Source organism: Syngnathus scovelli, chromosome 5 (assembly GCF_024217435.2).
Source record: "Syngnathus scovelli strain Florida chromosome 5, RoL_Ssco_1.2, whole genome shotgun sequence".
Classification (NCBI taxonomy): Eukaryota; Metazoa; Chordata; class Actinopteri; order Syngnathiformes; family Syngnathidae; genus Syngnathus; species Syngnathus scovelli.
The window spans coordinates 1,491,343-1,505,032 of NC_090851.1; the positions used below are offsets into that span (position 1 = coordinate 1,491,343).

The 13,690-nt window shown below is 47.5% G+C and overlaps 1 protein-coding gene across 3 annotated transcripts in view; it reads left to right on the forward strand.

The window, feature by feature from the left end:
* Nucleotides 1-13,690, forward strand: part of fat1a (FAT atypical cadherin 1a) — a 96,289-nt gene that overhangs the window by 58,049 nt on the left and 24,550 nt on the right. For all 3 annotated transcript variants that reach the window (XM_049721216.1, XM_049721217.1, XM_049721218.1), the window contains exons 3-5: nucleotides 1,057-4,323; nucleotides 8,864-9,178; nucleotides 13,428-13,489. In XM_049721216.1, coding sequence (XP_049577173.1) covers nucleotides 1,086-4,323; nucleotides 8,864-9,178; nucleotides 13,428-13,489 — 3,615 coding nt within the window. In that variant the 5' untranslated portion in view covers nucleotides 1,057-1,085. The remainder of the gene's footprint in view (nucleotides 1-1,056; nucleotides 4,324-8,863; nucleotides 9,179-13,427; nucleotides 13,490-13,690) is intronic.

A 13,690-nucleotide genomic window follows, 5' to 3' on the forward strand; every position in this document is an offset into this window, starting at 1 on the left:
CCGCACAGGAGCCGCGAGATAGTGGAATTTCTTTATCCATCGTGGCATAATTGATGGTGAGGAATAAGTCTGCGAAATGGAATACATTTGCATAATGGGATGTGTACGCAACGGTGGTTTATGGGCAATTTGCGGCGTGCGCGCAGAAATGAGTCAACGAGTCACTAGACTGCCCCCCCAAAAAAAAAATAAAAAAAAATCATGTATTGTGCATGTTATTGTAGCTTTTTTGCATAAAGCAGTGGGACTTATTTTGCATCCAAAATGGCAACAATAATCCCCAATGCGCTATTTCCATATTTAGAAGAAAAAAAAATTGTCACTCAAGAAAATACTACTAAAATGAGGTTTTTATTTGTTCTTAGTCAAGTGTCCGTGTCCCGTCTTGTTTGGTTTGTCCTCAGCGTATAAGCTAAAGAAGGAAAAAAAAATCCTAACTCGGAGTAGCAATGAAATGGATCCTCGCACCAGCACCGTTTTCTTCACAAAGGACCTTCAAAGTAATCATCAAAATTTGATCCCATGTTAGCTGGCCTAGTTTCAATTTTTCCGTTTGTCAAGACTGTGTTTCCCAACCTTTTTGAGATAAGTCACACCTCTGTATCGATCTTAAGCCCACCACCAAACAAAAATGTTACAATGTATATTGAAATGGTATTAAATGGTATTGATCTGGGCCTGTTTGGCTGCAAAGCTATTAGGCAGTTGTTTGAATGGCAAGGTGATTCCACAGGTTAACTGGACTCTGTGCTATCTCGTGGAGGAGCATTTAATTGTTCTCCGTGTGAAATTGGATACTTTCCCACGGCACAGCGCACAGATTGTGAATCACTAGCGAGGATCAGGATGACTGCTCGGGGCTTTTTTTGGGGGGGGGGTGAATTCCCTTGTAGGAGTTCATTAATACAGGAGCCAGAAAATGCCCGTTTCAAACCAAAATGGCCGACTCTCAGGTGTCTATTTTCCCTGCGTCTTGTTACGATAGATGTTAGCTTTTTATCGGACCGATGTTAAAATGTCTATATTCACGCTCGGATCTCGTTCTCGTTTGCGCAGGTGGTACGGCAGCGGCGCGAAAAGGTACGATGATGGGCCGGTGGGCGCTTTGTTCGGCCTCGCTGCTCCTGCAGCTGGTCTGGACGGCGGGGGCCGCCTCCCTGCGCTTCACGCAGCCCGTTTACAACGCCACCATCTACGAGAACTCCGCCGCCAAGACCTACCTCGAGAGCCAAATCAAGATGGGCATCTACGTCAGCGAGCCCGCCTGGGAGATCCGCTACAAAATCATCTCCGGGGACAACGAGAACTTGTTCAAGGCCGAGGACTACCTGTTGGGAGATTTTAGCTTTTTGCGCATCAGAACCAAAGGGGGTAGCACGGCCATTCTCAACCGGGAGGTTCGAGACCACTACGTGCTGACGGTGAAAGCGACCGAGAGGAGCACCGACGCGGAGTGCCGTGCGCAGGTCGCCGTGCGGGTGCTCGACACCAACGATTTGAGACCTCTCTTCTCGCCCACGTCGTACAGCATCTCCTTAGCCGAAAACACGGCCGTTCGCAGCAGCGTGGCCAAGGTGACGGCGACGGACGCCGACATCGGGACCAACGGGGAGTACTATTACAGTTTCCGCGAGTGGACGGACATGTTCGCCGTGCACCCCACCAGCGGCATGGTGACGCTCACCGGCCGGCTGGACTACTCCGAGACCAAGCTTTACGAGTTGGAGATCCTGGCGGTGGACCGCGGCATGAAGCTGTACGGCAGTAGCGGCTTCAGCAGCACGGCCAAGCTGACGGTGCGAGTGGAGCAGGCCAACGAGAACGCGCCCGCCGTCACCGCCGTGGCGCTAGCGCCCTCCGACGCCTCCTCCGACCCCACCTACGCCATCGTGACGGTGGAGGACGCCGACCAGGGAGCCAACGGGGAGATCGCGTCCCTCAGCATCGTCGCCGGCGACCCGCTCCAGCAGTTCCGAGCCGTGAGAACCGGCCCGGGGAGCAAGGAGTATAAAATCAAAGCGGTGAAGGACGTGGACTGGGAGAGCCAGCCGTTTGGATATAATCTCACTCTGCAGGCAAAGGACAAGGGCAGCCCGCCTCAGTTTTCATCCGCCAAATTGGTCCACGTCACCTCGCCTCGGTTCAAAACGGGACCGCCTGTTTTTGAAAAGGCCCTTTACAGGGTCAACTTGAGCGAATTCGCCCCACTTCACACGCCTGTCGTCATGGTGACCGCTCTCCCGAAGCATCCCCAGCCCAAATATGCTTTTAGCCGCAAATCGGAGCAGTTCACCATCAACCCCGACACGGGCTTGATCAGCACGGCGGCGCCCGTCGGCGCCAACGCGGCCGCTCGTTTCGAGCTGGACGTCACGGCCGGCGGCGGGAGAGCGGCCACCAAAGTCATCGTGGATGTAACGGACGTGAACAACAACGCGCCCGAGTTCCGGCAGACGTCGTACAGGGCCGGCGTTGACGAAAACGCCCCCGTCGGAACCAGCGTGGTGACGGTCCAGGCCGTGGACCTGGACCGAGGCGAGAACGGCTACGTGACGTACAGCATCACCAACGTCCAGCCGCAGCCGTTTGTCATCGACTACTTCTCCGGCGTGATCAGCACCTCGGAGCTGCTCGATTACGAGCTCATGCCCCGGATTTACAGTCTTAAAGTCCGAGCCTCTGACTGGGGCTCCCCCTTTCGGCGGGAGGCAGAAGCGCTCGTCACCGTGACCTTGAACAACCTCAACGACAACAAGCCGCTGTTCGAGAACGTGGACTGCGACGTGACCGTGCCGAGAGATCACGGCGTGGGCGAGCAGATAACCACCGTGTCGGCCATCGACGCCGACGAGCTGCAGCTGGTGCGCTACTACATCAAATCGGGCGACGAACTGGATCTCTTTGAGCTCAACGCAAACTCCGGCGTGCTTTCCCTCAAGAACACGCTGAGCGAAGGCGAGGCGGCCAAAAGGTCCTTTCACAGTTTGCAGATCGTGGCCAGCGACGGCGAACGGGAAACCCGACCCATGTACATGAACGTGACAGTCATCACCGCCCGCATGCCCGTGCAGGTCAAGTGCGTGGAAACGGGCGTGGCCACCATGTTGGCCGAGAAGCTGCTCCAGGGAAGCAAGGTCCACACTCAGGCCGAGCCCGACGATCACTTTGCCGACATCCACTCCATCAACAGGCATGCGCCCCGCTTCGCCGAGTCCTTCCCAGGCTCGGTGGAGGTCAGGGAGGATCTCCCCGTCGGGGGTCGCGTCGCTCATTTAGGCGCCGTCGACGCCGACAGCGGCTTCAACGGGAAGCTCGTCTACGTCATCTCGGGAGGCGACACCGAGAGTCACTTTGTGGCCGAAATGGAGACGGGCTGGCTTTTGGTCTATTCGCCTCTCGACAGGGAAACAAAAGACCACTACACGCTCAACGTTACGGTCTACGACCTTGGTGTTCCGCAAAAGTCCTCTTCGCGCCTCCTCGACATTAAGATCTTGGACGCCAACGACAACAGCCCGCAGTTTTTAAAGGACTCGTACTCGGTGGAGATAAGCGAGAGCACTCCGGTGGGTACGGAAATCATCCAGGTGGACTCCACGGATAAGGATCTAGGGGAGAACGGCGCGATCAGGTACTCCATTTTGGGCGGCACCGACCACTTCGCCATCAACGCCGAGTCCGGCGTGGTGACGGTCACCAAGCCTCTGGACCGCGAACTGCGTCCCGTGTACGACTTGAAGGTCACGGCCCGCGACCTGGCCGAGAACGAACCCCAGCGCGTGTCCGCCGTCCCCCTCAGGATCACTCTGGAGGACGTCAACGACAACCCGCCCAAATTCCTGCCCCCGAATTACCGCGTCAAGGTGCGGGAGGACCTCCCCGTCGGCACGGTGGTCATGTGGCTGGAGGCCCACGACCCCGACGTGGGGCCGTCCAGTCAGATCCGCTACGGCCTGATGGACAACGGCGACGGCCACTTTGAAGTGGACAAACTGAGCGGGGCCGTGCGGATCGTGCAGAGCTTGGACTACGAGAGCAAGCAGGTGTACAACCTGACGGCCAAGGCCAAAGACAAAGGCAAGCCCATCTCGTTGTCGTCCACTTGCTTCGTGGAGGTGGACGTGGTGGACGTCAACGAGAATCTCTACCGGCCTTTGTTCCGCTCCTTTGTGGAGAAGGGATTTATCAAGGAGGACGCCGCCGTCGGGACTTCCGTCATGACGCTCGCCGCCGAGGATGACGACAAAGGCCGAGACGGGGAGATCCGCTACTCCATCCGGGACGGCTCTGGCCTCGGGATATTCACCATTGATGAAGAAACTGGTAAGTCATTTTGCAATAAAAATCAAAGATTGGTGTGAACAATGAGATGGAGTATTCCTGCTCCTTCTCGCTCGCGCTCTCTCTCTCTCTCTCCCCTTTCTCTTTTTTTTCCCCGAAGCATTGGGGGCAGGGGTAGCAGCTGCTTGCCAGACCTAAGCGGACATTCTTAGCAGTCGCCGTGGAATGAAGCGAGTTTCTTTCTCCCCGCCTTGACCTCCTTTTCTTCCCTTCTTTGTTGTTCACGCTAATCTTTTCGACTGTTGCCGGTCGGGATTCTTGCATCGTGGTAATCATTTTAACAGCTGAGTCAAATTAGCTCCAAAACTAAGCAGTCTGGAATTCCAGGAGTTCCTGCAGCACCCACGCCTTCCCCCAGACCCCCCCTAAAAAAAAAAAAAAAGAAAACTCACAAGCACCTGATGTGGTTGTTTTGGAACTTGCTTGCTAGCTTCCTGTGTGGCGAGACCAGATTTCATGCAGTAACATTTTTTTTTAAATGATCATTGGAAATTGTAAACTGTAGGCTCAAGTGAGATGTTCAAAAGTGAGGAAGGGGGGTTGAGTGGGTCAAGGAAAAAAAAAAAGCCTTCGGGGCTCATAAATTTGGTGAGGGTCTGGATGAAGATACAGGACTCTGCAAAGATTTTTCAACCCATTTTATGATCTTAGGAAATGGACAGACATCGTTAGGAGGATCATGTAGGACCTATAAAACTGACAGGTCTGGATAAGGCGACATAAATACAGTACTGTAAAAAAAAAAAAAGGGGGGGCGGGAGTGCGAGGTCGAGATGTAGAAAACTGCTAAACGAATTGTAGTGGGCCAAAGAAAATTCCAACATGGCCAAAGATATTGGCGGGTTTCCGGGTAGATTTACATGAATGCCGTAACTGTGTAAAGAGTCTCGGACCACCCGGGGAGTTTTTATAATCTGTGGTGGACTGATACAGATAGCGGGATGAGTAAGCCATTCATCGCCGATTGTAGAGTGGGCCAAGAAAAAAAAAAAGTCTTTTTTGGGTAAATAGAGAGATGTACAAAAGTAGCCTTGCCGTGTTTCTGGATTTCTTTCCGTTTGGATTCAGAATTGGATACACGTGAGATTTTTTTTCCACAGGCTGTTCCCTTTGGGAAACGTTGGATCTCAGGTATATTTAGCACCAAGTGACGAAGGGGGGGGTGTCAGCTGTGGTGTGTTTGACCCCCCCGTCGTAATCCAATATAATGTTGTTTTACGAGCGACCAGATAACCGGATGCTTCTTCCGCTTTCATGGAAAGCTCGTCTTCGCCTGGCTTAGACTCCCAAAGCGATGATCAGATATGGATTGATTGACTTGCACCCCGCCATGTTGATCATATCCTAGACGAGCGGAATGCGGCCGAGGTGGAGGTTCGCCTAAATGGAGGGTGCGGTTGCTAAAGGCGTAGCAGCAAGTCGAGCTATATGCAGAGCCGCAGCTGCATCTTGCGGTGGACGGAATGTTTTGAAAACGGAGCAAAATTAGAAAACCGGGAGAAAAAAAAATGTAGATTTGAGTTTGACTTGGCAGTTGTCAAATAATTTTTTTCTTCAGAGTCCTAAAAGGTGTGCTCTGTTCATTTCCGCTACAAACGAGATTTTATAATGTATGCGTTGCCCTTTCTTCTGATAATATATGCATTGCCCTTTTGCTACATTCCTTTGTGAAACCGTTATTGTATTTTCCATTACAGTTTAAAAAAAAAAAAAGAGAGAGAGAGAAGTCAGTTTGGCTTTTTCCCACTCTTCTTGCTGCAAAATGTCAAACTTTTTTCATCGGAGCCGTAATGGATAGATGTAGTATTAAGCGGGCTTCCTCTTTGGGTTAGCGCTCAGATAAAATCGACAGGGAGCGCAAAGCGCCACCTGAATCCAATCCAAACAGTCTTCCCGCTTGAGCGCCGTCGCCGTGGAGACGGCGGCAGGAATGCACGCGACGGGACGAAGTTGATTGCCGCAACCAAAAGTGCACTTTGCTCGTTGAAAGGATGCGGCGGCACTTCTCAGCCGCCGACCCCATTAAAGACACACTAAAGAAAATCCCCGCTGCGCCCGATTGAAGACTTTGTTCATTTACCTGTTGCTCCGAGTCGTGCTCAAACTTCGATTCAGGGTCAGTCAGAATAATGAAAAATAAATTTAAAAAAAATCTTTGATACCGAGCATTGCGAGGCCTCCACCAAGGCCTTCCGAACTCGTATTATTTGACAAACGAGACGTTTTATAAATTAGAGAGATAAACTTGTTCAGCCGACGATCACGTGGTATGTAACCGTTAAATAAGAAGAGAATCAGTTTTTTGTTTTTTCACCACCCAGCCAGTTCAGACTGAGGCAAACAATCGTTTGTTGTATTATTAATGCCGCTTGTTTGTTGTCGTTGTAAAATGAAATTTAGTATTCGCTTTCATTTTGAGGCTATGAAACTTTTCATCGTTTTTTTCCCCCCCCTTCGAGAAAAGCAATGAATAAAGAAAAGCAGCGGGACTAAAATCAATCAAGACTGAACCGACCGCGCATACACAAATGGGCTTTTTTTTTCGAGTTTGCATTCTACGCAATCACAACGTTAAATCGGTAAGAATAACGTGACGTGTAGTTGAGCCTCAAGCGACCTCAGATGTTCCCTTTGCTTTAATCGGTATCCAAGAAGTAGCTCCCGGTTTTTTACTTTTGTTTAATCAGTAGCAAGAATCAATTCTAAAAAAAATATATAAAAATATAAAAAAGTAACAGCCTTAGTTGTCAGTTATTCCAAGTGAGAATTGCTAATGCTAAGTTTGCTAACATATAGCACGATGCTAACTAAGCATTTACCTTTTAATGAACTGATATTTTTCTAACACATGGCAAAACGTCTGGGAACTTTCTTGGCAAGTCTGGGGAACTGTTAAAAAAAAAAAAAAAAAAGAAGTTGCCCGGTAACACAAAGATTCCGTTCAAGCCTTTTTCTATGTTTTTTTTTCTTTCTCAGTGCGCTTGCGGAATGTGAAGCGTTTCAGCAGGTCTGCGGCACAGAGACGAAGTTCGTTTATGGAAGCATGTGAGCGGGAGGGCTCGCGGAATGCGGGTCGCTAGGGGGGCTAGCGGCAGTTAGCGCAGTTCAAAGCCGGGTCCCCATGCCTTGCTGCAAACAAGCGAGTACTTCTGTTTCATCCTGACTCGCTTCTACCTTAACCATGTGGCTTGTTTCAATAAGGCCTTTGTGTATGGGAGTGCAGTGTACACATACAAAAAAAAAAAAAAAAATGGCCGCGGGTCATGACACTGCACGTCTTGCTCAGCTCAGGTAGCTTTGAATAACAAAGCCTCGGGGAAAGCTTGGCAAAAAAAGAAGTGGAAAGCAAATCTGGTTTTGTCTTTTTTCTTTTCTAGTGGCCTAAAGGCACTTTTTTTTTTTTCTTCTTCTTCCAAGCAGCTAGGATAACGGTGCGGAATGGGTGCGGCTAGCAGATATATGTGCTTTGTTTGTAAACTATTCAGTCAGGGTGGGGCGGATCAGGTGGCAGCACTCCCGACGTACGTGAATCATCTTTACGATCTGTTGATTTTCATAACGTTTGTTCCGGGCCGTAAATCAAAGTGTAATTGTTATTTTGCTTTTCATGAACATTAGGAACAAAAGTTCCCGCAAATATGTTCTCAAAAACATTTCTCGCTTGATTATCATAATATTATCTGCACATTACAACTTGTCTAGTTATTTTTGTAAGATTTCCAAAATATTTGCTAGCGTTTTGTATTTCTCTGGATTGCAGCATTCTTCGGGTAAATCCCGCCCCCTTCTTGCCTCGAGTCTCCAACCACCCACCCCCCCCAGCAACTTTTCATGACCTGAAGCCACTATTTGTCTGCTCTCGCTTCCAAATCCCGGCTGCTGTCATTCTACAAAAGGCTGTGTCAACAAAGCGACACGCTTTGTAAACTATTTAGGTCGCCTAAAATGTATACTGTACGTTTTTCTTTGAGTCCTTTTAAGTCATGCGTACCTCAATGGTTTATTTAGCTTTTGGTGCGTCTATTTTTTTTTTTCACCAGGAATTCATTTTCCAAACTGTTTATTTTAGTTCACATATTGAAATCACGTTAGGATACAAAAGCAAAATGGCAGAATTAATCTAATTTTCTAATTGGGTGATTTTGTATGACATTGAAAATGTTCAAATTATTTTTGATGTTTTTAAATTATTTTCTCCTAAAGATCAGTCCATCCTCACGACTTCATTTTTCTTTGACTAACCCGACGTGGCCATTCTCCTCGTGACGCCATTGCGACTGAGTGCCTTTCACCTGGTAGTTTGAAAGCTCTTTTGTTTGCTTAGCTGAAGATGGTCGCCCCCGCATGGCAGTAAAACAACCTTCCCTGCTGGCGAATGTAAACAACGCCCGACGGGCTTCTCGTTGATACTATAGCATGTTGACACCTAAACATAACTCCTGCGATCGTTTTCGTTTGCAAGATTTAATTCATTCGCCCCCAAAAAAATCCCTGGCTAAACTCTATGGTCTCATTTCTTTAGGCATCATCCGGACGCAAGAGCTCCTGGACCACGAGACCACTCCCCACTACTGGCTGACGGTCTACGCCATGGATCGAGGCGTGGTTCCGCTTTCCGCCTTCGTGGAGGTCTACATCGAAGTCCAGGACGTCAACGACAACGCGCCGCAAGCGTCAGAACCCGTCTACTACCCGTCCGTGATGGAGAACTCCCCCAAGGACGTGTCCATCATCCAGATAGACGCTGTGGACCCGGATGCTAAGTCTAGCGATAAGCTCAGCTACAAGATCACCAGCGGGAATCCGCAAGGCTTCTTCGCCATCAATTCCAGAACAGGTAAGACTGCTTTTCGGGCTACATGAATTGCTAATTGCCTGCTAGCCTTTTCCAGAGATTTATGCTAACTCTATGCTAGCACTGGCACTTCCACACCAACATTTGGCCACGCCCCTTTTTAAATTTGATAATCGATTAATCGTTGCACCTCAACACAACTGCTCATTTATGAAAATGAAGAAGAAATTTCTCTTTTTTTTTTATGGTCTGTGCCTGAGGGGTCCTCTCTCCTGTTTTAAAAGTACTTTTTCTCAAGCGGCAATTCGCAAATGGCGTGACCATTAATATTTCATCGGCTTCTTATGAACTGGCCCGTGCCTTACACACTTCGGCAGTTATGTGCGTATGTGTGTGTGTGTGTGTGTGTGTGGTCCTTCCCCCCCACCTCCCAAAGGTAGTCGCAGGCTTCAGAGTTATTTTGGTTACTACCGCCAATGTGATCTTTCTGACCAAATAAGGACGGCGAGCGTTTGTAGCGCCCCTCCCTCTCCCCTAAACCGTCCTGGCATAAGTCATGCATGGGTATTCCCAAGTAAACGGAGGAAGTAATTAATGCAAGAGCACGCTTACTTTCATTTCCCCCCTTCTTTGATTAAATGTGCCAGGATGGCGAATAGAGAGGGGAAAAAAAAAAAAAAAAACGCCGCTTGCGCTCCCATAGGATTTCAAGTCGGTTGAGTTAATTTCTTCCAGTGGCAAAGTGTCATCAACGTCTAAAGGTGTAAAAAGTTATTCAACATCAAATTTGAATGTTTTCTATTTGCAAAAGACTGCACAATGAGACACGACAACCGCGTATTGCCGGTTGGTGAAAATGTCGAAATTTACAGCGTGCGAGGCTTTATTTTTCCATAATGACACGTTCTAAATCTGCGTCGGCCGGGGCCCCCGTCTTGGCGTTCATGCACAGCCTGTGAACCAAAGGTTGGGAAAATAAATGAAAGCCTATGTTTTGCGTGCGTGCATGTGTTTCAAGCTAAGCTAACAAGCTAAGTCGTCCTCCTTTATCTACTGCAGCTTCACTTGGTGGTTGTGGTTGCCCAGCACTTACTGGAATATGACCTTCTCCGACACAAAACTTTAACACTTGAAATCCTCAAGCGGCTCTTTTTATCAAAAATCAAGTACGAAACGGCTCAAGTCAGAAGCTACTTGAAAAGAGGCGGGAAAATCTGGAATGGAAGTGATGGCTTTTGGTTCTCCGCTCAGAGTTTGAATAGTGTCGTTTTTGTGCGTCAAGGAAGGTGCATGGATTTCAAAATCAACATCACAAGATGGAATTTGCGGCTTGCCAGAGTTCGGGGTGTGCCAACTCGCTCAAAATGTAAACTAGGCAAGGCTGCTCCAATTTGTGTCACGATGGGTGGACAAGCGTTCGTTTGAATCCCACGCACGCATACTTGACTCATGTACACTTCAGTCGAGGCATCCCACTGCATGTCAGCTTTTATTGTCCCTTCGCGGAAGATTTGTCGCCGCACTTATTAAAGGTCGTCAATGGCGGGCGCCCGTTTTTTTCGTGTGTCGTTGGAGTTTGAACGGCATGCCGGTAAACGGCATGTTTGTTTTGCGATAGTAACCAAGCCAAACACGGGGAAAGAGATTGTTGCCAAGGACGGATGACAATCTTATCACGCGGCACCCATGCTAGCTCAATTAGGACTGGGACTCCCCGTGCGAGATTTACGATGTCTTTTCCTTAACTGTAATTTTTGAAATGATATCCCTACTTAGCGTTTATTACCACTAGGTTACTATAAAACCGAGCTTAGAACAAAGAAAATTACATAACCAAACTACAAAATTTGGCCTTACGAGTCTGCTAGCTTAATGCTAACTCTCAGTGCTAATGAAACTAGCATTGATGTTGCAGTAGGTAACGCTTTAAATAATAAATAATAATAATAAATAAATTAATTTGTCGTTTTCTGCCTGGCATTTGTCGCTATCTGTAGTTGGGAGTCGTTCTGGTTTGGATACAAGCGAAGGTGAAAAAAAAAATCGGGTTGCTTCTCATTGTTACCTTTTCACCAGAGACGCATTCATTATCACGGGAAGTGAGATAGGGAAAGGATAACTCCAACAACTTCCTGCGTTTCCTGGCTATTGTCCACAGGTCAAACTATTCTCGCACTGCCAGTGAGAAGAATATTACTTGAATACTTTTACACAACTTCTTTCTTTTTTTTTTGCTCACGTGTCATGACTCATGACTATTTCTGGACGAAAATACTATTTAATGACCTTTTGTGTCCCATTGCAATACAAGCTACTTACTGTATCTTGAATATGCAGTTTTTTTAAATGGGACTTTATTCTATTAAGAAAATAAATCTTGTAAAATCATAGGTGAGTGATTAAAAATTAGCGATTCTACTTTTCCAACTTCCCTACTGGCCTCCATTTTGTCTGTTTTTTTTATACATTTTCCACGGAAGAATAGAACTCCCCCCCCCCCCCCCTCGCCCGACTACCGCGACTATAATTACCGTCAGCTCTCCTCGGCCCACGCCTCGCGACAGCTTTGTGCGCGTTGGGACAAAAGGAAGGCCTGCGTGTTGGAAGCGCCGACTTCATTTGGCTCGTCAACCCCATCATTTTCCACTTTTCGGGATCGTCCGCGGATCCTTTGCATGAAAGGATGGGTTCTGTTTAGCAAGCAGTCATTTTCGGTCCAATAAAGCTATATAGGAAGCAAACTTTGGAAGAGATGAAAGTATTCGGTGAGATGTTTGCCTTGGCCTTGAATCCGCCGCTTTGCTGTCATCGTGCAACAAAACCAGGACAAGATGTAGGACGCAAAGGCAACCAAAAAAAAAAAAAAAACTGTGTTTCTCTGAATCATACTTTGGCCTCCGCTAGGCTACATGTGTCAAGTGACACAATTATTTTTTTTTTTTTTGTAGCTCCCGAGTTTGTTTGGCAGCAAATATGCAACACATTTTTCCGCATTTAGGACTATTTTCAGAAGATTGACTACCATTTCCTTCAGCCTTGAGACCAAATATGCTTTTTGCTCTTCAGTATTCCAAATTTTAGATATGAATTTTATCTTTAACAACAAGTATTGGATAAGATTGAAAACAAAGACTCATTTGTGCCATTCAGGGTGAACCATTTATTCTTCCTGTTGTTCGAGTGAAGGTTATAAGAAAAGAAAGCACATTTGTTTGGTCTTTTTTTTTTTTTTTTTTTTCCTTTGAATGAAAATCAGTAGTCTTATGTTTAAGATTAAAAAGAGCCAAAAAGGAAAGGCCGAAAATGGAAAAGTTGCTCGAGTGGCCGGCTTGTCTTTTCCTAATTGCAGTGCTGAGCATGCGACTATTTCTGGGCGAAACCGTAAGTTGTGGGCTTCGCGCTCCTCGCTGGCTTTTGGGGTTTCGGAAATCCTTTGCTCGATGCTAATCGGGTCGCGTTGCGGCGATGGGGCCGCTCTTGGTGCGGTCCGAGCTGGCTCATCAACTCGGCGCTCGGGTGCAATTAACGCTGGCAGGACGAGCACGAGATGCCGCTGAGAACGTTGCCGCTTAGCCAGATTTTCTTCCCCCTTTGTCTGCTTGTTTGACGAGCTGGATTTATTTAGCGTTTGGCAAACAGATGCCCCCATCTAGCCAATCGATGAGGCGGAAAGGCACTTTCTGCAATCAGCAAGTGTCTTTTTTGACACACACTGAGGCAGGAGCTGGAAATGAAGGGTCCTAATTGGGAAGCCATGTGAATTGTTTTTATGTTAGCTAGCAGACTATTTTCAGATTCAAGGATTATGTTCAGCTTTGAATGATTGGAATAGACTCTCGGGCTAAGGATTTTTTTTTTTGGTTAGGTTGTCTGTGAATTAGCTAACAAGCTAACTCCTGGTTTGGCGAGAATACCGTAAGGATTAAACAAGGGCTGTCACAAATGAATCTTTTTGGAATCGATCATCTCTATTGCTAAGAAAAAAAACGACAAAAACTACTTTCTGATTTAGTTGTGTCTCTTCCCCGTTTTTAGATACGTTGTGAGTTTTGTTTGTTCAGCTTGCGCAGGAATTAAGCACTATCCAGCTGAGCTATTTGGGCTGGTCTTGGCGGGGCTTTGCGACATTTCGCACGTGTCCGTCTGGCAGCTGTCTCGGCCCAACAGTTCTTAACGGCGGAAACGTTTTTTACGTCTACACCTGTGCATGTTTTACAGTTTTTATGACACTACGTTATTTCTGAATAAAGTGTATTTATGATGATTTAGTGATTATTTTTCACCCCTATAGGCCTTGTTACGACGACGTCGAGGAAGCTGGACAGAGAGCAGCAGGACGAGCACATTCTTGAGGTAAGGCAGAGACTAAGAAGTTTAATGTGGCTCAGGGAAACTGTCTTATAAGGGTCGGTCGGATTTTCAAAAGATTCTGGGTGGCGCTACAGATCCAATATGGCCGCTTTAAACGAAAATTGCAGACTTCCTTCTTTTAGAGTTCCGGAGATTTTTTTTTTTTGCTCATAAAAGTACATTTCTTCTTGCTATGTAAAACTG